The sequence below is a fragment of the Zootoca vivipara genome, chromosome 4, assembly GCF_963506605.1.
Source record: "Zootoca vivipara chromosome 4, rZooViv1.1, whole genome shotgun sequence".
In the NCBI taxonomy this organism is placed as follows: Eukaryota; Metazoa; Chordata; class Lepidosauria; order Squamata; family Lacertidae; genus Zootoca; species Zootoca vivipara.
This window is the reverse complement of record NC_083279.1, coordinates 12,128,236-12,151,799: the sequence shown is the minus strand read 5'-3', so window position 1 is coordinate 12,151,799 and position 23,564 is coordinate 12,128,236. Positions and strand designations below refer to the sequence as shown.

General features: G+C 43.3%; 2 protein-coding genes across 2 annotated transcripts in view; both read left to right on the top strand.

Annotated features, from left to right (window-relative positions):
• GPC6 (glypican 6) overlaps window positions 1-23,564 on the top strand; it is a 710,861-nt gene that overhangs the window by 114,158 nt on the left and 573,139 nt on the right. The window lies entirely within an intron of this gene.
• Window positions 21,785-22,724, top strand: LOC118085629 (large ribosomal subunit protein eL27-like). The gene has a single exon (XM_035116479.2). The coding sequence runs from the start codon at window positions 22,038-22,040 to the stop codon at window positions 22,434-22,436; it is 399 nt and encodes a 132-aa protein (XP_034972370.1). The 5' UTR covers window positions 21,785-22,037; the 3' UTR covers window positions 22,437-22,724.

Below are 23,564 nucleotides of genomic sequence, written 5' to 3'. Positions count from 1 at the left end.
TATTCTGTGTCACTTTGAGATCCTTCACTGGCACAAGAAAGCAGAATTAAATTTTCTTCCCCAGTCTTGATCTTAACAGAGAACCAGATCAATCAATCCCTTTTCACCAGGGCGTTTCTTCTGAAAATACTCTACAGAAGAGGAACACAGTTTTCACTGGGACTTTACCTGCATTTTTTACCTCCAGGAAACGAAAATGCAAGGGGATTTGAACTGTGTTGCTCAAGATCATTAGTTTGAGGAGTGAGTCAGAAATTATTATTTTTAAATTAACTGCCTGACTCCTTTTTTTGGGGGGGGGGGGGCTGCTTCTCAGATGGCTAATCCATATGTGTCCTGAGGGCAGACGGGTGTCGCCTTATGAATGCAAATTGTGATTCCATGAAGCAGTCAAAGGGAAAGGCTCTCATTAGAAAAATACACTGTGCCTTACATACAGCCACAATTAGCACACTTTGAAGCAGGCCAATGTTTTTATATCTGCCTTTAGGAATAATACACAAAGCTAAAGATTTTGTAAGGAGCGGGTTAAAACCATAGGATTTCAAACAATGGTGATGGTGTATGATAGTTCCTTGTCTCCTGTTGTTCAGGTAGAAATTCATCATGAGCTGAGTTAGTGGTTAAGCCAGGCACCCCCAAACTGCGGCCCTCCAGATGTTTTGGCCTACAACTCCCATGATCCCTAGCTAACAGGACCAGTGCTCGAGGAAGATGGGAATTGTAGTCCAAAACATCTGGAGGGCCAAAGTTTGGGGATGCCTGGGGTTAAGCTCACTTTATTTCTGATGAGGCCTGGGACCCTCATACACTCCAAGTGCCCCTATTTTACAGGGACAGTCCAGGAATTACAAAAGCCATCCTGGCATGTCCCAATTTGCCTCGCCAGTGCTGCTGCCACTGAGCTCTGGGAGGAAGATGAGCTGGCGCTTGCCCTGAGAGACTGGCGGCAGCAGTGGTGTTTGCGAGGAAGCATCCTATGGCCTCTCCACGGCTGCTGCCGACAGGTGGGCAGGTGCCGTAGCACAGCCCCACAAACCCTCCAGTGTGGTGTAGTGGTTAAGAGCAGTAGACTCGTAATCTGGTGAACCGGGTTTGATTCCCCGCTCCTCCACATGCAGCTGCTAGATGACCTTGGGCTAGTCATGCTTCTCTGAAGTCTCTCAGCCCCATTCACCTCACAGAGGGTTTGTTGTTGGGGAGGAAGAGAATGTTAGCCGCTTTGAGACTCCTTCGGGTAGTGATAAAGCGGGATATCAAATCCAAACTACTACTACTCTTCTTCTTCTTCTTCTTCTTCTTCTTCTTCTTCTTCTTCTTCTTCTTCTTCTTCTTCTTCTTCTTCTTCTTCTTCTTCTTCCATGCCCTGCATTTGCCTTCCTGGTGGCGTTGGTGGCAAAGGCTGAACTGAGAGGTTTGTTCACCCTCCATGCCCTGCCCCTGGTGCTTCCCAGTGCCCCGGGCACCAGAAAAGGATGCAGCGCCACTGCAGCACACTTAACAAACTACTGCTGCTAAGATTCTTTGGGGGAAGCCATGACTGTTGGGGTAGGGAGAGAAATTGGGGTAGGGTGAGAAATTGAATGGATTGGATAACTAAGCAGATTTACCTGTAAGCGTGCTAACGATCAGAGCAAATGAAATGATGTGCCGACAGTTGTGCCTGAAGAGTTTCCAGAAATGTTTGGACAGGTTATCTGCCTGAGATGGTTTAGAGAGACGATATCCTGTCACTGCATACCTTCCAATTATCTGAGTCTGTGATTGTCCAACTCTAAGCTGACACAATGGCTCTGAAAACAAGGAGCGGTCAATGATGCTTTAAAATCCAGTAGAACTGGAGAGAAGTCATCTGAACAAAACAATTATGTATGAATGGTTTTCATTTAAAAAAATAATAATTTATATCAAGAAATAAGCCAGTGGAAAGTTGGAAGCTGAGTAGAATGCTCTTGGCAATCAACTTTAAGGTTCCCCACCGCACCTAACTTCCCTAATCATTTTTACTAGGTCAGAAAGTGTCCAGTTAAATATCGTTTGCTGAGTGACAGTCGGGTCGTTTTCTGGAAGGAGTTTTTTGGGGTCAATATGGACATCAAGATTTGCTGCTCTATCTTTAAGGATAAAAGATTGTGTTCTTTTCCATCTCATTTTGTATGAGGAAGCACACCCTTGAAGATCAAGGGCTCTCCCATTTAGCCATCAAGACTGTGATTCAAAGCTGCCCACCTTGTATAAAGTTGACTAGCAGGCCTCTTTTTGAGAAGAATGCACAAATTCTCTTTCCATTTCCCCCCCGCTTGCTGGAGATGGTGAATTGCTTACCTATTCTGTGTTTAAACATAACTTTCACTCAAGCGTGCTGTGACTCTTATAGGCCCCCTGCCTGTTGTTGCATGGCTCATAATGCATTGTGGCAAGCTTGCAAGCAAAGTGACTTTGGTGGTATGATTAATATGAATGTGTGGCTATGAGGAGAATGGAGAGGGATATAGGCCTGGAAACGATGCCTTATGAGGAACGGCTTAGGGAGCTGGGTATGTTTAGCCTGGAGAAGAGAAGGTTAAGGGGTGATATGATAGCCATGTTCAAATATATGAAAGGATGTCATATGGAGGAGGGAGAAAGATTGTTTTCTGCTGCTCCAGAGAAGCGGACCCGGAGCAATGGATTCAAACTTCAAGAAAGAAGATTCCACCTAAACATTAGGAAGAACTTCCTGACAGTAAGAGCTGTTCGGCAGTGGAATTTGCTACCAAGGAGTGTGGTGGAGTCTCTTTCTTTGGAGGTCTTTAAGCAGAGGCTTGACAGGCATATGTCAAGAATGCTTTGATGGTGTTTCCTGCTTGGCAGGGGGTTGGACTGGATGGCCCTTGTGGTCTCTTCCAACTCTATGATTCTATGATTCTATATTTTTAAGCTGAAGAGGTCCTATAGCTAAATAAAAAATAAAAAGTGTGCATTAGGTAGGGGAGAAAGAGTATTTGATGCCAAAAATTACCAACAGAGGGATTTCAAAGGGAGATGAAATAACTAAATTAGAACTATTTAGAACCTTTGTTGTTCTTTGAGACTGTTTGTGTAAAACATTTTGCGTGCTGAGGTACCAAGACATCCCCCCCAATAACTCACACTTTACACAGAATTTAAGTTTAAAGTTTTTGGCATTAATTTGGCCACAACCTTATTTAAATACAACTAATGTGAGTAGTTGGGGACCCAGGTGGCGCTGTGGTTAAACCACTGAGCCTAGGGCTTGCTGATCAGAAGGTTGGCGGTTCGAATCCCTGTGACGGGGTGAGCTCCCGTTGCTTGGTCCCAGCTCCTGCCAACCTAGCAGTTCGAAAGCACGTCAAAATGCAAGTAGATAAATAGGAACCGCTACAGCGGGAAGGTAAACGGCGTTTCCATGTGCTGCTCTGGTTTGCCAGAAGCGGCTTTGTCATGCTGGCCACATGACCTGGAAGCTATACGCCGGCTCCCTCGGCCAATAATGCGAGATGAGCGCGCAACCCCAGAGTCGGTCACGACTGGACCTAATGGTCAGGGGTCCCTTTACCTTTACCTTTAATGTGAGTAGTTACTTAGGCATTTGTTCCAGCCATCTGTCCCCCACCTGGGACAGATCTGACTCTCACTGGCATATTAGGGAAGCCAGTATAGGTGAGCACCCTGTGAGAGTGGATGGGGCAGGGAGCCACACCCTTCACCTCTCCCTCAGATGCTCCCCGAGGCTCATGCGCAGTCCTAGCCCCTACCGGGTGTACGGACAAACATGTGGAGCCCCAGGATTCCTTTAACAGAATACCCCTAAAGGCAGCAGCAATTTTGAGGGGCAGGCCCAACCAAATCCTTACCCCTCCACCACCATCCAATTTGAACCAATGCCTAACCGCCAACCTTACAAGTTGTGACAATTTGCTACGCAGTAGGCAAAAACCACATGGCACCAGCCAGTCAGCCGTATGGACAAAATTCCTACCAGGCCCCTGATCCAAAACAGCAATGTCACAGCAATGTCAAGCGCAAAGAGCCCCTAAATATAGGGAGGGAGGGAGGGAGATCCGTTGCAAGCAGCAAAAGTGAAACTGCACGCTGCTTGCTTTGCGTATATAAGGCTATGGATGTCAATCAACTCACTTGCAACATACCAATTTCCCCAGCAACAGCAAACCGCCAATCACTCATGTGGCCATTCAAACTGACCCGCCCATCAGACCCCGGGAATGTCTTGTTAAGCCTTCCGCAACCCATGCTCTCCTTAAGGGGAGAACCTGCTTTCCTAGAGAAAGGGCATCATTGTGGGAATGTGCAGTTGTATGGCTGGAATTTTTTTTAAATTTTTTAAAAAATTGTTCTTTTCCTTCCACCTTCTGTTTCATCTTCCAGTCCATGGAATCTCTGTAGTTCTATTTACTTTACTTTACTTTACTTTACTTTACTTTACTTTACTTTACTTTGACAAAGTAATAATCATAAATAAATAATAATAAAAAAGTGCACCGCACCACCAAGACCGTTCCATTGTAACTATCCAGCCTCCCAAATTTTCAATACCTCTTGTGATGGTTTGACCCCTTTCCATTTTAACAGTACAAATTCTACAAACACCCTCCATTATCTTCTCAAAATAATTTCCTCTGCATATTTCCCCTCTTACCTTAATGGCACATGTTAATTTATCATTAATAGCTATATCCCACCGGAATCTCTGTAGTTCTGAAAACCCGAATAGATTCCCCTTTTGGCCTTCCTAACATCTTTCTTCTGGTGGTTTCATTTGAAAAAAGCTTCTCCCTACAAGTTATGTTCTGCCAATGCTACTACATAATAAGTAACTGATGTCCAGGCATCAAAAATTCCTCTGCAGCCAACCAATCCATAAGCTGTCCTTGACGCCCGATGTGTTGGACAGTGTACCAGTGTACCAGTTACTGGAAATCACTGGGAATCTTTTTAAATAATAATAATCAGTAGCAGTTAAAATATAAATCCACACTTCGTTGGTTCAATTTGATTAAAGATCCAAAGAGAGTGGAGGCGTCACTCACCATTTGTACATGAGAAATGATCTTCCGTTCAGTCAACATTCAACGGGAAACTTTTAAAGAAACTTAATGCACACTTATACTTTGAACTGCTCCGACATCTCTCATTTTCCACCAGCATTAAAGGTAAACAGTAGAGTACAGTAAGAAAGGGTGGCTGGTTCTTTGTGATTGTGGAAAGTGCCTATTGTGCAGTTCATAAATTGAGTATTATTGGCAGAGGAGATGGTTATACATTACTGAGTTCAGCAGTCTGAAGACCTGGCTACAGAGCTGTCATTAAAATGAATGCTAAATGAGGTTCATTTGGATTAGCTCATATGCACAAGCCAGTGATTGATTTTCACAGTCTGGCTAACAGAACATTTTTCTAGACTTTGGTGCAATTACATTACTATTATGATTTTTTCCATTTTCCCTAGTATTATGTTTTAATAGAATCTTTGAGGCTACCTGCTACTGATAAGTCTTGATTTAATTGGATCTGAAAAAATCTCAGTGCTAGAAAGTTCATCTTTTTTTATTTTCTCAGACACAAATTGCTTTCTCCCTCTCTCTCTCTTTCTCTCTTTCCTTTTTCCTGGCTCTTATACACAAAATGGGTATTTGCATATATCAGGTTTAACCTCAGTGACACAATTCTTCTGTCAAAAGCGCATCACTGGAATTTTTAAAGCAATACTTCTTTTAAGATAATATTTAAAGACTGTAAACTATAGAAACCTCCCCAATGCAATGTGATGTATGATGTGGGCCGGTGGTTTTTTTTTTTTTTAAATCGACCATAATGAAAAATATTAGAGCTTTCATGAACTGATAATCAATTTAGGGCATTTGTGTTAATTCATTACTGGCTAGGCTATATTACAAGGTTGGGACTCAAGGATGTGACCAGTTTATATAGATAGTTTGCACCCCTTTACCTGGCTGGACACAGTGGGGGTGCCTCTCATACGGAGGATTTCCTGTAGACCTTGTGAGATCCAACTTCCCTTGTGTGTCCCTTTCTAGCAATCAGATGTAGTTGGCTTTGACTGCCTTATTTTAGACACCCCACACCTATAACATGTAGGAGTGCTATGCAAATTACTCTTTTCCGCAAGAAAACAGCAGGTGTTGTGGAGGAACACACTTTTAACTCACATTAGTGGGTTGGTTCACCACAGTGTGGTGTAGTTGTTAAGAGCGGTGGGCTCGTAATCTGGTGAACTGGGTTCGCTTCCCTGCTCCTCCACATGCAGCTGCTGGGTGACCTTGGGCTAGTCACACTTCCCGGAAGTCTCTCAGCCTCACTCACCTCACAGAGTGTTTGTTGTGGGGGAGGAAGGGAAAGGAGAATGTTAGCCGCTTTGAAACTCCTTTGGGTAGTGATAAAGTGGGATATCAAATCCAAAAATCCAATCCACAGCTGTCACCAAATCTGCTTGTGTGACTGGACATGTGGGAACATGTATCCGACACACACATCCACTCAGAATGTTCACTCAGGTTTATTTGTTTAGTTGTTATAATCATTTAAAATACACCCAGGGTTATTTCTTCATTTTTTTGTATAATTGTTTACGACCTGCCCTTTGCTGAAAGGGTGGAAAATCCATAAATATTTAAATAAAAAATCTGCAATGTAGAAACTAAGCAGAATACAGGAATGCCAATAAAGCTCAACATAAAATTGCAGATAAGCACACACATGCTTGGGAACTTTACTGGAGAGGATTTCGAGCTGCAGACAATTGCATTGGCTACAAATACCTTGCTTGCTTTGGGGGATATTAGCAATGATCAATAAAAAGCAATGTCAAAGTGCTTGCTCCGGGGAGCTAGCAGTAATCACATTGGGGCTGCAACAGTAATATTTATTTATAGACGAGTAAAATGGTTTAGAAGCAAAAAATAATGGCCATTGCACTTGGAAGCACCATTTTGCAGAGTTAAAAGGACTAATGGTACGTTACATAGACCACCCATCCCACATTGCCAGCACATTGCCCATATGCTGACTTACTATTGCACAGATAATGATAAGGCATTATTATTATTATTATTATTATTATTATTATTATTATTAAAATTTGTTTCCTACACCAAAGCCTCTAGGTACCGTGCAATCTACAAAATAGGAACTATGACTAAAAATCTAAAAAAGCCATCCTTCCATTATTCATATGTAAAACATTTCCCCCAAGAAAAACAACAACCCCAATAAACAACGTTAAAAGTTGTCCTTGAGAGAAAGATGTTAACTCTTAAAACCAAAAAAAATTATGCCACTGTTTAAACAAACAGTTTAAAAGCCTGATAATAGTGTCCTTTGACTGGCACCAAAAAAGATTGCACAGGAGATGCTAGATAGACTTCCATGGGGGAAGTGTTCCCCAGGGTGGGGGCACCACCCAACAGGCCCTGTCTCGTCACCATACCAGGCACTTCTGATAAATGGAGCACCCTGAGAATGGCCTCTGTAGATGGAATTAAGGTTTGGATAGCCAGATATGGGTAGAGTCGTTGCTTCAGAAATTGAAGGCACCATAAGGCATGATTTTATAGGTTAATGCCAGCTGCTTGAAAGTGTACTGGCAGTCGGTACAAGTGAACAAGGACTGACATAATATGTTCAATATGCCTGGTCCTTTTTAAGAACATCACAGTCAAATTGTATATCAGCTGAAGTTTCTGTACTATGCTCAGTGGCAGCCACACATAAAACACATTGCAGTAGTCTGGATGGGAGATTACCAGAGTATGGAGATCATTAATGCTAGGTTATCCCCAACCAGATATGGCTGAAGTTGGGTCAGGAGCCTAAGCTGATGAAATGTACCATAGAGGTGTCATGCCTAGCCCTGACTTGGTACCAGTCATGAAGTCCTCGGAGGACTATTTGGAAGGCAAGGAGCTAGAGGGGCAGGCAGAGCCCTCAGAATCTAATGCTTAGGATCCTCTTCCTGGGCCTTTCTGGTTGATATGTGGGAAAGGGTCCCTGGAACCTTCAAAGGAAGAGGTTGATCTGCCCCTGAGACCTTTTTCTCACTTATTTCACCAGGCAACACAGAGAGAATAATGCTCAGACATTTGGGATTTTGAAAATGTTAGTCTGACTAATAATAAAGCACACCTGGATTTGAATATCCTATGTCATCTCTAAATAGAACAGGTGAAATAAAATGAAGTGTAAGTGAAATAATATGAATAAGATTTATCTTCTTTGGCACCACCTTTCCTTAGCTTATGCTCTTATTCCCATATTTATGCTAAACGACGGGCTATGACAGCTGTCAAATTCACAAGAAAATGTGCAGTTCGGTGAGTCTTTGAATGAAACCTTAATGAGATCTTATTTGCTCTTCTTAAAAACAATGGGAAATTTTATGTTGCATGTTTCATAAAGGAGCACAGAAATACAGTAAATAGAGACGTAGTGCTAAATGTAAAGACTGGTAAGAAGGTTTCTGCAGGGCTCCCTCTCTCCACAGCAGCTAAAAATAATAATAAAAAAGTGAGAATAACAAAATAAGTAAAATGTATCTGCTTAGAGAGGTGCTTCAGGTGGGTGCTCTGGGCTCCTTGTATCCAAGTCAAAATTTGCTTACCTGAATCATCTAATATTTCTAAATGACTTGATTGGATTCTTGAGAGAGCCAGTGTGGCGTATAGCTTAGAGTGTTGGACTAGGACCTGGGAGACCCATGTTCAAATCCCCACTCAGCCATGAAGCTCATTGGGTGACCTAGGCCAGCCCATGTCTCTCAGCTTTGTCTACTGCACAGGGCAATTGTGGGTATAAAGTAAGGAGTGGGTCAACCATGTACATCATCTTGAGCTCCTTGGAGGAAACACGGGATATAAATGTTGTAATAATATTATGGGGTGAGTCATAATATAATAATAATAATAATAATAATAATAATAATAATAATAATTTATTTATACCTGCCCATCTGGCTGAGGTGGCTCCCAATTGAATATTAAAACAAGACAGCATTGAATATTAAAAGCTTCCCTAAACAGGGCTGCCTTCAGATGTCTTTTAAAATGAGGATAAATGCTTATTTCCTTGACATCCGATGGAAGGGCATTCCACAGGGTGGGTGCTGCTACCGAGAAGGCCCTCTGTCTGGTTCCCTGTAACCTCACTTCTCGCAATGAGGGAACTGCCAGAAGGCCCTCGGCGCTGGATCTCAGTGTCCAGGCTGAACGGTAGGGGTGGAGACGCTCCTTCAGGTATACAGGACCAAGGCCTTTTAGGGCTTTAAAGGTCAACACCAACACTTTGAATTGTGCTCGGAAACGTACTGGGAGCCAGTGTAGATCTCTTCGGACCGATGTTATGTGGTCCCAGCAGCCACTCTCAGTCACCAGTCTAGCTGCTGCATTCTGGATTAGTTACAGTTTCCGGGTCACCTTCAAAGGTAGCCCCACGTAGAGCGCATTGCAGTAATCCAAGTGGGAGATAACCAGAGCATGCACCACTCTGGCGAGACAGTCCGCCGGCAGGTAGGGGTCTCAGCCTGTGTACCAGATGGAGCTGATAAACAGCTGGCCTGGACACAGAATTGACCTGCGCCTCCATGGACAGCTGTGAGTCCAAAATAACTCACAGGCTGCGCACCTGGTCCTTCAGGGGCACAGTTACCCCATTCAGGACCAGAGAGTCATCCACACCTGCCCACCTCCTTTTTCCCACAAACAGTACTTCTGTCTTGTCAGGATTCAACCTCAATCCGTTAACCGCCATCCATCCTCCAACCGCCTCCAGGCACTCACACATCTTAATGTCAGGGAGCTGAAGCATGGGCTTCTTGGTTGTCCCATTGCAGACACTACCGTATATCTCTATGCCGTAGTGGACAGCATGGTGGGGTGGCGGTGATCACCTCCCAACATCTGAGTCATTGCCGCTTCCCTGGAAGGAGAGGACAATGGGCGAGTTGGCAGGGAGGTTGGCACGGTGCAAATGCTCAAGCAGGAGCACAGGATTAGCTCCACTGATGCATTTGCACCACACTTCCCTGCCACCATTTATCTTTCCTGGTAAGCAGCAATGACTCAGCTGTTGGGAGGTCACCGCCACAACACCATCCCTTACTATGACTTCATCACACTAGCTCTGAGCTAGGAGATGGGATGGGTGAAGTTGCACATGTGGGAGATTTATCAGCTTACTACTTAAAACCTTTAAACTGGATTGTGTTTTGGCCAGAAACCTAGTAATCTTTGTTACTCAGTACTGGATGAGTTCCCATTTAGCACATCTCACAGGGCTGGAAATCATATTCTGGAGATATTTTAAATTACAGGAAAGGTCAGCTGTTCAAAAAGTAATTAAAATGGGGAAATAAAGTTAACCTTCTCGTGGAAGAAAAGCTATATCAATATAATACAGTATTTAAAGAAAGTCTCCTTTCCATAACTTGTTGACATGGCTCAATTTCAGGAAGTATAAATTGGTTAGATATGGAATCCATGGATATAAATTTTGGATCACATGGACACAGCTGTTTCAAAAGGAGAACTCTTAAAAGAAAAATTATCTTTCTGCCAATTGCTTTGTCTCATTGTCATGACCTTTGATTTTCTCATCAAATTCATGGCCAAAGGATTAAAGATATTGGACTGAGAAAACTACTGTGATGTTCCACTCAGAGTTAGCTTTGCGGTCCTCCCTGGGATTACCATCTGCTACAGAGACCTCTCTTCACTATAGATTTTTGTGCCATAGGTTCAGACGATCTGGATTTATTGCTTCCTTTTTCTTCTGTGGGATATTTTACTGAGTTGATAAGCAGGTGTATGCCCTGCTCTGAAGCATTATGAGATTATGAGGTCTGCTGTAATGTCTTTCCCTTGTAAGATCCCAAAACACCAAAGTGCCAGTATAGTACATTATCCACCCGGGCACTAAAAGCCTGCCTAACCTCAAGCATACAGGCAGGCCACTCAACTGAATTCAACTATAATAACCATTAATTTGAGAACATGTAAATGGATATACCTGTATGTGCAAATGCACATACTCCACTACTACAATCCATGGCTGAGGAGTTCACTAAGTCAAGTGCTGTGGCAGAGATGGTTTTTTTTTTTAAAAAAAAAGTCTGTCTTAATTCCTTGGCCAGTGATAGTAAAGCTAAAAAATAACAGATGTAGAACAAAGAGAGAAAAGATGAAGTTGTATTATAGGAGCTAAGAGCTGGTAAAGATGCTGTCAAACAGCTCTTACCATCAGAAACCTCTTCCTGGTGTTGAGTCGGAATCTCCTTTCTTGTAACTTGAATCCATTGGTTCAGATCCTAGCCCAGGCATCCCCAAACTTCGGCCCTCCAGATGTTTTGGACTACAATTCCCATCTTCCCCGACCACTGGTCCTCTTAGCTAGGGATCATGGGAGTTGTAGGGCAAAACATCTGGAGGGCCGCAGTTTGGGGACGCCTGTCCTAGCCTCTGGAGCAGCAGAAAACAAGCTTGCTCCCTCTTCCAAAAGTATGACAGCCCTTTAGATACTTGAAGATGGCTATCATCTCTCAGTTTCCTCCTTACCAGGCTAAACATACGCAACTCCTTCAACCATTCCCCACAAGGCTTGGTCTCTGGACACCTTTATCATAATGGTCACCCTCCAGGAGTCTTTGGGGTTTAGCAGGTCTTTTAGCTTTCTTTGTTCTGGGCAAGTATCTCTCTTCAGATTTGACACCATTTCTTAGGGTTTTATTTTAATGGGAATCGATGTCACTTCAGCTCTCACTGTGAACAGCTGCAAAGCAGTGGTGAGAGAAGCTGCGTTACTGATTAATAGTGAGGGGGACCGCTGTGCTGTAACCTTATTCATTCCAGGGAAGAAGAAGCAAGGCACACCGGGGATTCTCAGCTCACACCAGGTGAAACAAAACTAAATTAACTGTCCCAGGAATTAGATGGCTTCACAACCCGTGACAAGTAAATCTTCTAGATCAGCTAGAAGGGTGTCCTATTAGACTTTGGTTTTGGTTGTAACTAATATTTACAGAACAGTAAAAAATGAAACATTTCTAGTGTGATAATGTTTTGCTTTGCTCTCAAAGGAAACACATACTGGTTTAGGAACATGCATGCCAAACCAACAGCTATGAGGAACTTGGATGCATTATCTAACCTGGGTTTCCTTATGGCGTCTTTACTGTATGAACTTGTATCATCCGGGTGACAATTTCATTGCCATAAGCCCCCACCCCCAAAATAAAATACTATGAATTGTAATTGGGGAGAGTGCTGAAAATTCTTAGTCAGAGATCCCAACCCCTTTCCCTCTTACTAACTTACATTTCACATGGTTTTGTATTTAATGCGCTCTACGTGGGGCTACCTTTGAAGGTGACCCGGAAACTGCAATTAATCCAGAATGCGGCAGCTAGACTGGTGACTGGGAGTGGCCGCCAAGACCACATAACACCAGTCCTAAGGGACCTACATTGGCTCCCAGTATGTTTCCGAGCACAATTCAAAGTGTTGGTGCTGACCTTTAAAGCCCTAAACGGCCTCGGCCCTGTATACCTGAAGGAGCGTCTCCACCCCCATCGTTTAGCCCGGACACTGAGATCCAGTGCCGAGGGCCTTCTGGCGGTTTCCTCACTGCGAGAAGCAAAGCTACAGGGAACCAGGCAGAGGGCCTTCTCGGTAGTGGCACCTGCCCTGTGGAACACCCTCCCATTGGAGGTCAAGGAGATAAACAACTACCTTACATTTAGAAAACACCTAATGGGAAGTTTTTAATCTGTGATATTTTAATGTATTTTGCTATTTGTTGGAAGCTGCCCAGAGTGGTGGGAGAAGCTCAGCCAGATGGGTGGGGTATAAATAAATAAATAAATATTATTATTTAACTCGTGCACATTCAGTTTTATAAACTTGTATGGTGAAAAAGATGGCACTCTCTACATCTTTGGGAAGGCTTGCTGCCTCCCTCTTCTCTTCTCCAAAGTAAGGTTGGGGTTGTCTTGAGGAAGGGCCATGGCACACCTTCTGGAATCCTCTGAGTAAGACCTGACCTCCATTAAGTGTTCTCTCCAAGCCACATCCCAGTTAGGCAATCCAAATGGTTATATTAATTGATAGTATTAAAGCCTGCTGAGAAATGTACCAGTAGTGACAGGATCACACACACCCAAATTCCTAATGTAGGTCATTAACTAAGGTGACTGAAGCTGTTTAGGTTCCATAATGTCCAGATTTTATCCTGGCTAATGGAGTCGACAAGCCTCATTCACCTTATTTGATCACCTTCAGAAATTGTGTAGTTCAAAGCACCATGGGCCAGGTCTTGGAGGTGACCTACATTTGACTCTTGTTCAGGGACTACTATAGATATACTTTGTTCTTTGAAGAAAAATGAGATATAAATGTAAGAAAATTAAATGAGGCCAGTGAGCTGCTTTTGACTTGTCTGAGCAGAACCGGGTATTGCAGGCCATGATTAAATCTGTTTGCGTGACTCTGACATGGCAGATAACACGGAATGAATATATGCGTGTAAGAAGAAGCAAGGAGGGGAAGAAGCAGTGAAATTCGGAACAAAAAGTACTTTGGGGCCTGGAGAGGAGAATATCTAAAGAAGAAAGAGTCTAATCTACACAATGTTACCCTATGCATTGGAGTGCTACTTGCTTTCAGTGCAGCTTTCAGTTGTAACAGTACTCTAAGGACCAAACTGTTTCGAAAGGGGAATGTCAGGAAATTACTAAGGAGGCTGTTTCACTAGGAAGCAGAAGGTGAGAGGAGATTAGGGAGACTGAAGACAAGATGGATAGATATCATTAGTACCAAACTGAGGGGGCTATAAAGTAGAAGCAGCTCTGGAGTCTCTAGAGCTTATGCACCACATAGAGAACAGACTGTTGAAAGCTTGTGAAACATCCACAATATGAACTCTGCAAGGAATTAACTGATAATGACTATGAAGACAACATTAATATACTCCCTTCATAAAATGCGACTTGTTCTTGTTATCAGAAAGAGCCTAGGTAATGCTCTTGTGTTAATGGCTGCATTGATTGTCTCTGCCAAAGTGGCAAGTAATACCTTCTGGAAGAAGTAACTCTCTTGCTTGGCTCGATCGTTCAATGGGAAATTAATATATATTAGAAAGTGTTAATGTGTAAGTAGCAGCAGATCCTTACAAGAATGTAATTGGAATTTATAATGATCCTGCTATTGGATCAAATTCAAGGTGATACTGTTCATATATAAAGCTTGGGACCTGTTGACTTACCCCATATGTGCTTATTCAATTGCTTCAATCTGTGGAACTCGTTCATTTTGCACTTGCAAGGAATCAGTATTTTACTGTGGCAGCACCCATGCTCTGGACTCCCTGCCTGTTAATATGAGGCAAGTACCTTCATTGTGCTATTTTCAATGACTACACAAAACTAGGCTAGTCTACCCAGACATTTTATTCAATGATGCTTGCTTGCTTTTATATTTTGTTGCTTTTATATTCTACATTTTGCTTATTTTATTATGCTTAAAGTTTCTTGATTATTTTCTTCGTGTTCATTTAGTGAATATTTCATGTAAAGTGCAATATATGTTCTTCTTCTTCTTGTTGTTGTTGTTGTTTAGTCGTTTAGTCGTGTCCGACTCTTCGTGACCCCATGGACCAGAGCATGCCAGGCACTCCTGTCTTCCGTTGCCTCCTGCAGTTTGGTCAGACTCATGTTTGTAGCTTCAAGAACACTGTCCAACCATCTTATCCTCTGTCGTCTCCTTCTCCTAGTGCCCTCCATCTTTCCCAACATCAGGGTCTTTTCCAGGGAGTCTTCTCTGGAAAGTGCAATATGTAGTTTGTTGATTTATATACTGCTTTATTCCAGTTGTCTCTAAGCGGTGACAGAGAGCTGAACAAATAGAATAGAGATCAAATATGAACAAGTTCCACAAAAATTAGTTAAATAAAAATAATAATGCATCATTTATTTATTTTTTAAGCACACATGTAGAGTTACATCTGAGGGGCAGAGCAATCATCGTTCTGCCTGGACACTGAGGTCCAGCGCCGAGGGCCTTCTGGCGGTTCCCTCGCTACGAGAAGCCAAGTTACAGGGAACCAGGCAGAGAGCCTTCTCAGTAGTGGCACCCACCCTGTGGAATGCCCTCCCACCAGAGGTCAAAGAGAACAACAACTACCAGACCTTTAGAATGCATCTCAAGGCAGCTCTGTTTAGGGAAGCTTTTAATGTTTGATGGATTTCTGTATTTTAATATTTTGTTGGAAGCCGCCCAGAGTGGCTGGGGGAACCCGGCCAGATGGGCAGGGTATAAATAATATATTATTATTATTATTATTATTATTATTATTATTATCACCATCATCATTATAGTATAGGAAGTCCATGGAATTCATGGTGAGGTAACTTACCTGTTCTAGATACCACTCAGGAGTGAGACTACTGCTGGCTGAGTCAGCCTGAGTGAGGGAAAATAGCATTTAACTTACACTACCCTTTTTTGCCCATGTAAGTTCTGCTGGTTTGCTAGGTCACAGTTGAGCAGAGGGAGGAAGAGGAGGAAGTCGTCCACCCCGCTCTCCTCTGAAATGCCCCCTTTTTCATGACTTTCCTTAGTCTCAGCTGAGGCCGCTGCAATGAAGAAAGCTGAACTTGGGATGAGGGACTTTGGCAGATATCCAGCTGAGCTGGAATGAAGGACGGACTTCAACTAGCTGAGTCCAGAGATCTCAACCAGAGATCCACCTGTACCAAACTCCCTTCATCCTGGCAGCTTCATCCTGGGTTTAGGTTGGTCCTTAAGACATATGCACAGAAAACATCAGACTAAAGTTAATGCAAATCTTTCAATGGTTCTTGTGGGGGAAATTCCCCCTGGGGGTTTAGGTATGGAGGCTCACACCAAATTCTCAATTAGTCTTCATTCAGTAATGCGTTGCTGCACAGTGTCCAAAAGAGCCTGCAGAACATTAGGGCCCACACCATATAGGAAATATAGGGAATGCATACATTATCTTAGTTGTTACCACTCTACCCAACCACCTTCTGCCATCAGCGGTGGAGCAAGGGGGTGCGGTGGGGCAGGCTACCCCACCACTGAGGGGGGTGACAAAATGCTGGGCAGCACTGACCGTGGAGCCTACAGCGCGCCCAAGCCACACATCACTCCTGGGAGAGACTTTGATGCATGCAGGCTCTGTGCTGCTCAAACATTCCGTCCGCCGCCTCCCCCTCAGCTATAGGGCGACTGGGTGGGAGGAGGCAGGCAGACTCACCAGAGGCTCACGGAACATCCTGCCCTGGCTGGCCCCGCCCCAGGTGCCCAATTGCCTTGCTCCATCACTGTCTGCCATGCTAGCACCTCATCACTTCTCATGCAACCACAGTCCTTGAAAACTTGAAACATCTATTTTTATTTTTATTTTACTGTATGTATTTGCATTGCATGACCTTGGGCAATTTACTCTCCGTCAGACTATCCTCCTTGACAGGGTGATTCTGAGATGCCAGCCATATCACCTAGAGGCAGGGGTGTATGAAGTTAGCAAGGCTTGTTCTGACCCCCATTCGTCTTGGTCAGCACTGTTTTCATTTTGCTGCAGTTTGGCTTCCACTCAAAACTACGCTATCCACCTCATGGTTTGCTGTAGCTGAATTCAACACAATCAAATCGTTATGTTGTCATAGCATAATTCCACAGCATTCATTTCAATGCAAAGGAAATTTCAGAATAATGTTATGTATCATTTGTAGACTGAGGAAGGGAAAAACAAATGGAAAATACCAATCAGGGCCGTCTTAAGCATATCTTGTGCCCTGGCGCCATGGTGCGATGGATCCCTCTGGCGCCCCCCACCCCGCCCCGTTTCCCAGCGCGGCGGGCGGGCAGGTGCAGCGCACAGCGCGACTACCTCAGGCACAGCTGCATGGCGGCCCCCTTGCGGCCCTGCGCCACCCAGCCTGGCAGTATGGCCGGCCCTGATACCAATTGTATTCCTGACTACAAACAAATATGCAAATTTCTGCTTCTGTTTCTGCTTGGGATGGAATTTTTGGCATTCCTTCTTGAGCTCCTTGAAGGAAGGGAGCTTCTAAATGCAATAGATAAATATATAATGATGCTTGCTAAAAAGCCTTCCCACTGAAAGAAAGCAAGGCAGAAATCCTACTGGGCAGAGACACAACAGCTCTTTTGATCCTAGACTTAAGTTCTATTCTACCCTTCCAAGTGATTTGAGTGGTTTACAACACTGAACATTGAACCCAATTAAACTCCACAATGAAAACTGATGATGACAGTGGCAAAAGATTGCACACATAGCCAGGCGGCCAAAACTACAAACAAGATTAGTGGTAATCAACTTAATTTGTGAATGGCTTGCAACAGTGTTTACTGTAAAATACTTCCAGAAAGGTAGCAGAGGTGGTCATCTGTGCCCTTCAGTTTTATGGCGACCACAATGAATGCTCAGTCTATCCGATACTTTCCTTATTCCTCCATTACCTTTAATAGGGTGTCTCCCTTGACCTTAATGGATGAGTGAGTTCATAGGGGGAGAAGAACTTTTTAAGCTATGCAGGTTCCAGGCTGTTAAAGAGCTTTTATAAGCTAATAACAGTATCTGAAATGGGACCCTAAAGGACATTGGCAGTCAGTACAAATTGCCACAAAACTTGTTGAATATGCACCTGCCTTCTAAGTCTTGCCAGGAGCCGAACTGCAGCCCTTCGTATCAACTACACTTTCCAAACCACCTTCAAGGATAACCCAAGACAGAATGTGTAGCAGTGGTTGTCACTGCATGCCAAAGGAGCTGAACAAATCTGCCTCTTTCAGATGACTTTTAAAAGGGATTAGATTATTTAATTGATTATAAGGCCATCAAAGTCATGATGGCTGGATGTTGGCTCCAGCATGCCTTTGACTATCTCATCTGTTTATGAGCTATGGTCAGGCACTGGAGGGAATTGGGATGTTGGACGTGATTGTCTTCCGGCTTGATTCAGAGGATCACTTCTTACGTTCTCAAAATAATATATAAGAGCCCAAATATGTAGACCCATTAGGAATTTCACAGTATTTTCAGAGTTTGAGGCACGAATTAAGCATTGCTGCACCCCCCCCCCCACACACACATTTACTTGGGAGGAAACCTCATAGAATTTGATGGAATTTACTTCTGAGTAAACATTTACTGTGTTTTAGTCCCATTACCCTCAACAAAAGAGCTGGGTGTTCGCGTCACTTCACTCCCCCCCCCCCCGGAAAATCAGTTGGACTTCAGTGTTGAATTTTAGTTTTTCCCTTTCATCTCTCAAAGTGGTTTTAGGCTTAGTTCTCCCCACAATTCCGTAAACGGGAACAAAAAAAAAGTAAGAAACAAACTTTTTCTTGCTAATTTGCCACCTGGCAACAACGATCAACAAATGGAAGAAAATGCATGTTTGCTGAGACAAAATGAAGTAGCAAATAAAAAGTATTTGTCTCCCTTTTTCGCTCTTTAAATTTGTTATTAACTAATCTTGAAGTACAAGGGAAATGCTAAACTCATTGTTCAAGCTCCAGGAGTAATAAAGAGGAGAAAAACAGGTTGATTCATGCATGGCCATCTCTTGCGGTGCTTATGAAGGTTCAGCCACTCGTGGATATTGCTTGTCGAGCTCAATGTCATTGGTTTTCAGCGTAATATATTTTTTGCCTCTGTCATCCATGCTATTTGATAACAAGGGTGTACGATCTAGAGAGGGAGATAAACAAAGTTGTAGGCTACTGTGCTTATCACAAAAAAAATGCTGCTCACTAAAAGTCTATGATTGTCACACAATACTTGTTTACTAGCAAGGCTAATATGAACACAGAGCAGCTCACAGTTACCAGCAGTGCTTTTTTTTCCTTTAAAATAAAATGTTTGGGGGTACTCCTATTAAACGCTCACTTCTGTCTAAGACTCAGGAAAACACCATGACAGGAAACAAGGCTGCCATCGGTGGGGTAGCAACAGAACTGACGATTCACCGTGCTAGAGAAAAAAATAAAATAAAAAAATTAGTTAGATTCACAAAATGTTTAGGGATATCCATACCCCAGCATCCCCCCAGGAAAAAAGCACAGAAAAAAAGAACCAGTAATGTTCTGGTTCTCTTGGGCTCCTCCTGACAAACTGTTTCTTGAGCATCCATCATGGTTTTGCTTGCACAGAGCTTATGTAGGAGTTATACAATGCCTGCTATTTACAAAGCATTTTTTCCAGTTCATTTACACGGAGGTTATATGACAGTGAACATTAATCCTGATTTGCTTGCATGGATATGGCACATCTTCCCAAATCAGTCATTTATCCCACACTTTTTAGCGCGCTTCCCCCATTCCTTTCCTAGATACAAGAACCTCTGTTTTGTTGTTGCACCAGAGCAGGTTAATCACTTTAATCATGAAGCCGACACTTCCAGTTTGCAACTAAATCCCTCCCACAAAATGTTGACAGTCTGAAGGTGACCCTCGTTAAACTTTTTGTTGTGAGGAATGGGGAAAGTGGGGAGCAGGGGCAATGTTCTGCATTTTAAAAAGCCCAAACACCACACGAGGCTGCCTTTGGTGCTTTCACCCCATCTTTCGTAGGAAAGGGACATGACTCAGTAGGAGAGCATCTGCTTTGTATGCAGAATGTCTCAGGGTCAATCCCCAGTATCTCCAGGCAGGTTTGGGAGAGAATTTCTGTCTGAAATCCTGGAAAGCTGTGGCCTGTCAAACTAGACCATACTGAATTAGATGGGCCAATGGTCTTAAGCAGTATAATGAATCTTCTTATGTTCCCTTATATCTCTTTTGTTCAGGCTTTTATGATCCCATTCCCCCACTGCATGTTTAGTGGAAAAACTTTAGCTACTTTGAGATGCTGGTTGTTTTCCTTCTGACCTTTTCACCTTTTAAGGCTTTGCGTGACCACTGAGCTCCAAGAGTTTCTCCTCTCTATGACCCACCTTTCCTCTATCTCTTGTAGATCAATTTAGCCAATTATCTCAGTTGGATAGCTCAATTGGTTAGAGCATGGTGCCAGTCATGTCAAGGTTGCAGGCTTGATCCTCATATGGGACATCTGCATATTTCCAGCTCTACAATGATTCTAAGATCTTGTTCTCTCCTCTACTTTGCCTCAGTTTGAATAAGGCTGGACAAATCTGTAAATTTCCATTTAACTTGGTTTCTTATTTTTCTCAAACTCAAGTTCAGCTCACCTCATCAGCTTGCAGATTTTGAAAATAACAAGTCCTTATGAAAATCTGCAGCATGGGGACTGGAAGAACCATGGAGACCATGTTGAACTATGCCAGGCATCCCCAAACTCGGCCCTCCAGATGTTTTGGGACTACAGTTCCCATCATCTCTGACCACTGGTCCTGTTGGCTAGGGATGATGGGAGTTATAGTCCCAAAACATCGAGAGGGCTGAGTTTGGGGATGCCTTAACTATGCTTATATGTCACATTGGTAAACAGAAGCACACCACAAATTTTTGCCATCAGAGGATGAACACAATTAGTCCCTCCAGCATGCTGCTCACATCCTGTCTGTGGCACATCAACATTGCTCTAGGCCACATCTTTCTCTTTGCTCCTCCTTTCCTATCAATCATGAACGCATTGGCACAAAGGCAAGCAAGATCCAAACTAGATGTGACATTAATTTTGCGAATCCTATTAACATGCATGTTTTTTTGTGTTGTTGTTTTTTGAAATGCAAATGGCAGCTCAAGGCTTTGTTGTTGTTAAAATATTACCCTTCCTTGGCCCAGTCCTGATGCTGCTTGCCCCTGGTGGCTATTTACATAGTAATAATAAAACCACACACATTAATTTGATTTATGCAACAGACTTTGTGTCTACTTTTGCCCAAAGGCAGAAAGGTCTAAGGTGGTTGCATTGTGGCAAGAAAGTACTATATTGAGGGCCTTGAAAATATACCTCAAAGTGCTATTGCTTACTGAACACGAAAGAAAAGCAATTGAAACTCGTACTTACTGTCTGTATTTTCATGTCTATAATTCTATCTAATATTTCATGGGCCTTCAAAGGCTTGACTTCAATGGTCCCATAATAACAATAGCATCCTATGCTCAAAGTCTGTTGATACCCTGGAACCATAGGGGCTCTTTTGAACTGTAAGGACTGTGTCATGTTCTATTTTCTTCCTCAAGCTAAAATGGTAAACTCAAAAAAATGGTAAACTCAAAAAATGGCTAAAATGGTACTCAAATGAACTGTTTTGTTCATGTCAAGCTCAAGACTGATTTAAGCAGGAAGGAGTTCTTTCTCTTTTCATTGCCTTGAGTTCTCAAGGGCTTCAAGAACACTAAGAAAGGATAGCATAGATGATATATCTCATAAAATAGGTCCTGGGCAATGAAGCTAGGTTTGTTTTTTTAATTGGTTTGATTTTAGACTAAGGCTGTAATCCTAACCCACTTACCAGGAAGTAAACCCCATTAGACTTGGTAGGGCGTATTTCTCAATAGACATGGTTACAATCAGGGCTTTTTTATCGGGAACTCACCAGAATTCAGTTCTAGCACTTCTCAAGGAGACACCATTGCCATTCCAGTGGTACCTTGGGTTACAAACACTTCAGGTTACAAATCTGCTAACCCAGAAATAGTACCTCAGGTTAAGAACTTTGCTTCAGGATGAGAACAGAAATCTTGCTCCGGCGGCGCAGCGGCAGCAGGAGGCCCCATTAGCTAAAGTGTTGCTTCAGGTTAAGAAGAGTTTCAGGTTAAGAACGGACCTCCAGAACGAATTAAATTCTTAACCAGAGGTACCACTGTATAAGAGAACAAGCAAGGTGTTCACGGTGAGTTCCGGCACCTCTTTTTCTAGAAAAATAGCATGTAGGCTGCAATTCCAGAGACATTTACTTTGGAGTAAGTCTCATCAAGCTCAGTGGGATTTATTTTCGAGTGGATATGTAGAAGATTTTGTGAGAGCTCTCTTTCCTCTTCCGGCGCAGCTCCAAGATGGGCAAGTTTATGAAACCAGGGAAAGTTGTCCTTGTTGGGTGCTACGCTGGATGCAAAGCTGTTATTGTTAAGAATATTGATGATGGCACCTCTGACTGCCCCTACAGCCACGCTCTGGTGGCTGGCTTCCATCGCTACCCACGCAAAGTGACGGCCAGCATGGGCAAGAAGAAGATTGCCAAACCTTCCAAGTCCTTTGTGAAGGTCCCCAATTACAACCACATGATGCCTACCAGGTACTCTATCGGCATTCCCCTTGACAAGACTGTTGTCAACAAGGGTGTCTTTAGGGACCCTGCACTGAAACGTAAAGCCCGACAAGAGGCCAAAGTGAAATTTGAGGAGAGATACAAGGCAGGCAAAAACAAGTGGTTTTTCTTGAAGCTCCGATTCTGAGTGGCATGCATTTGCACCAATAAATATTTTTGAAAAGTGCCCGCCCCCTCCCAAGACTGCACTGTTCCACTGAAATCATGACTAGCTTGGTTTCAATGGGACTCATATTCAACTAACTGAAATGGTACAGCCATGCAACACATTGGATGTATTTATTATATTCCTTTGGTTTGTCAACTGCCAGAAAATTATCTGGAGGGTTCAGTAATCCCTCACATTGATAACTTTCTTTTGGGTGGCTGCCAGCAGCTCCCATGGCCAGTTGTCCAGGAACATACAAAGACAAGGAAATGTTTCTTACCATCTGCTTTTTATTCAATATTTACAGAGAGAGAGGCTTTGGAGCCCGAGTGAATCCTCCCCTCCCCCATCTCTCCCTTTTCCTCATTCGTCACCTCTATGGGTGCTGCTACTACATGCCCTCTACCTTTGAGCTCTTTGCTCTCCTACTTTCAAGGCTCACCAGGTTCTGGAAGAGGTGGGGTCTGGAATGCTTTCTAAAGACACTGTGTCCATCAGCTGTCGCCCCCTTGGTGCTTCCTCCTCCTCCTCCTCCTCCTCCTCTCCAATTATTTTCCAACTTTCCCCCTCATCTGCCTCTGAACTGTGACCTCCCTCAAACCCCTGTTGTAGTTCTGAACACTCTCCTTCTCTGGAAGGGTCAGGTTGGGGAGGCGGTCTCCACCATTCCTCCTCTGCCCAGTCCCTGACAGGTGCCTCCCTTGATCTGGGGGGCCATGCTAGCATAGCTGCACCAATGTTTCCTTTATTGTGAAATATTGCATAAATGACTGTACAGTATATCCATATTCATTATAGTTGCAATAGCCCACAGCTCCATGTGCATAAGGGTTCAAATGTACACAGAAAGCGGAACATGAACAGAGCCTGGCCTCTCATTGCAGCACTGAGTAGCTCTCTCCTCACATATCACACTGTTGCTGAAATTACTGAAAGTGAGAAAATGTTGGTAACATACTAACTGTAGGATCAGAGGCATCGAAATATCGAGTCTCTGGGTGACAGCCGGAGGAGACTGTTGCCCTCATCCACTCCTGCACTAGGCACCTATTTGGTCACTATGGGCTTTTTGTATGTTCTTATGAACGTAATGAATTTTGCAAGAGA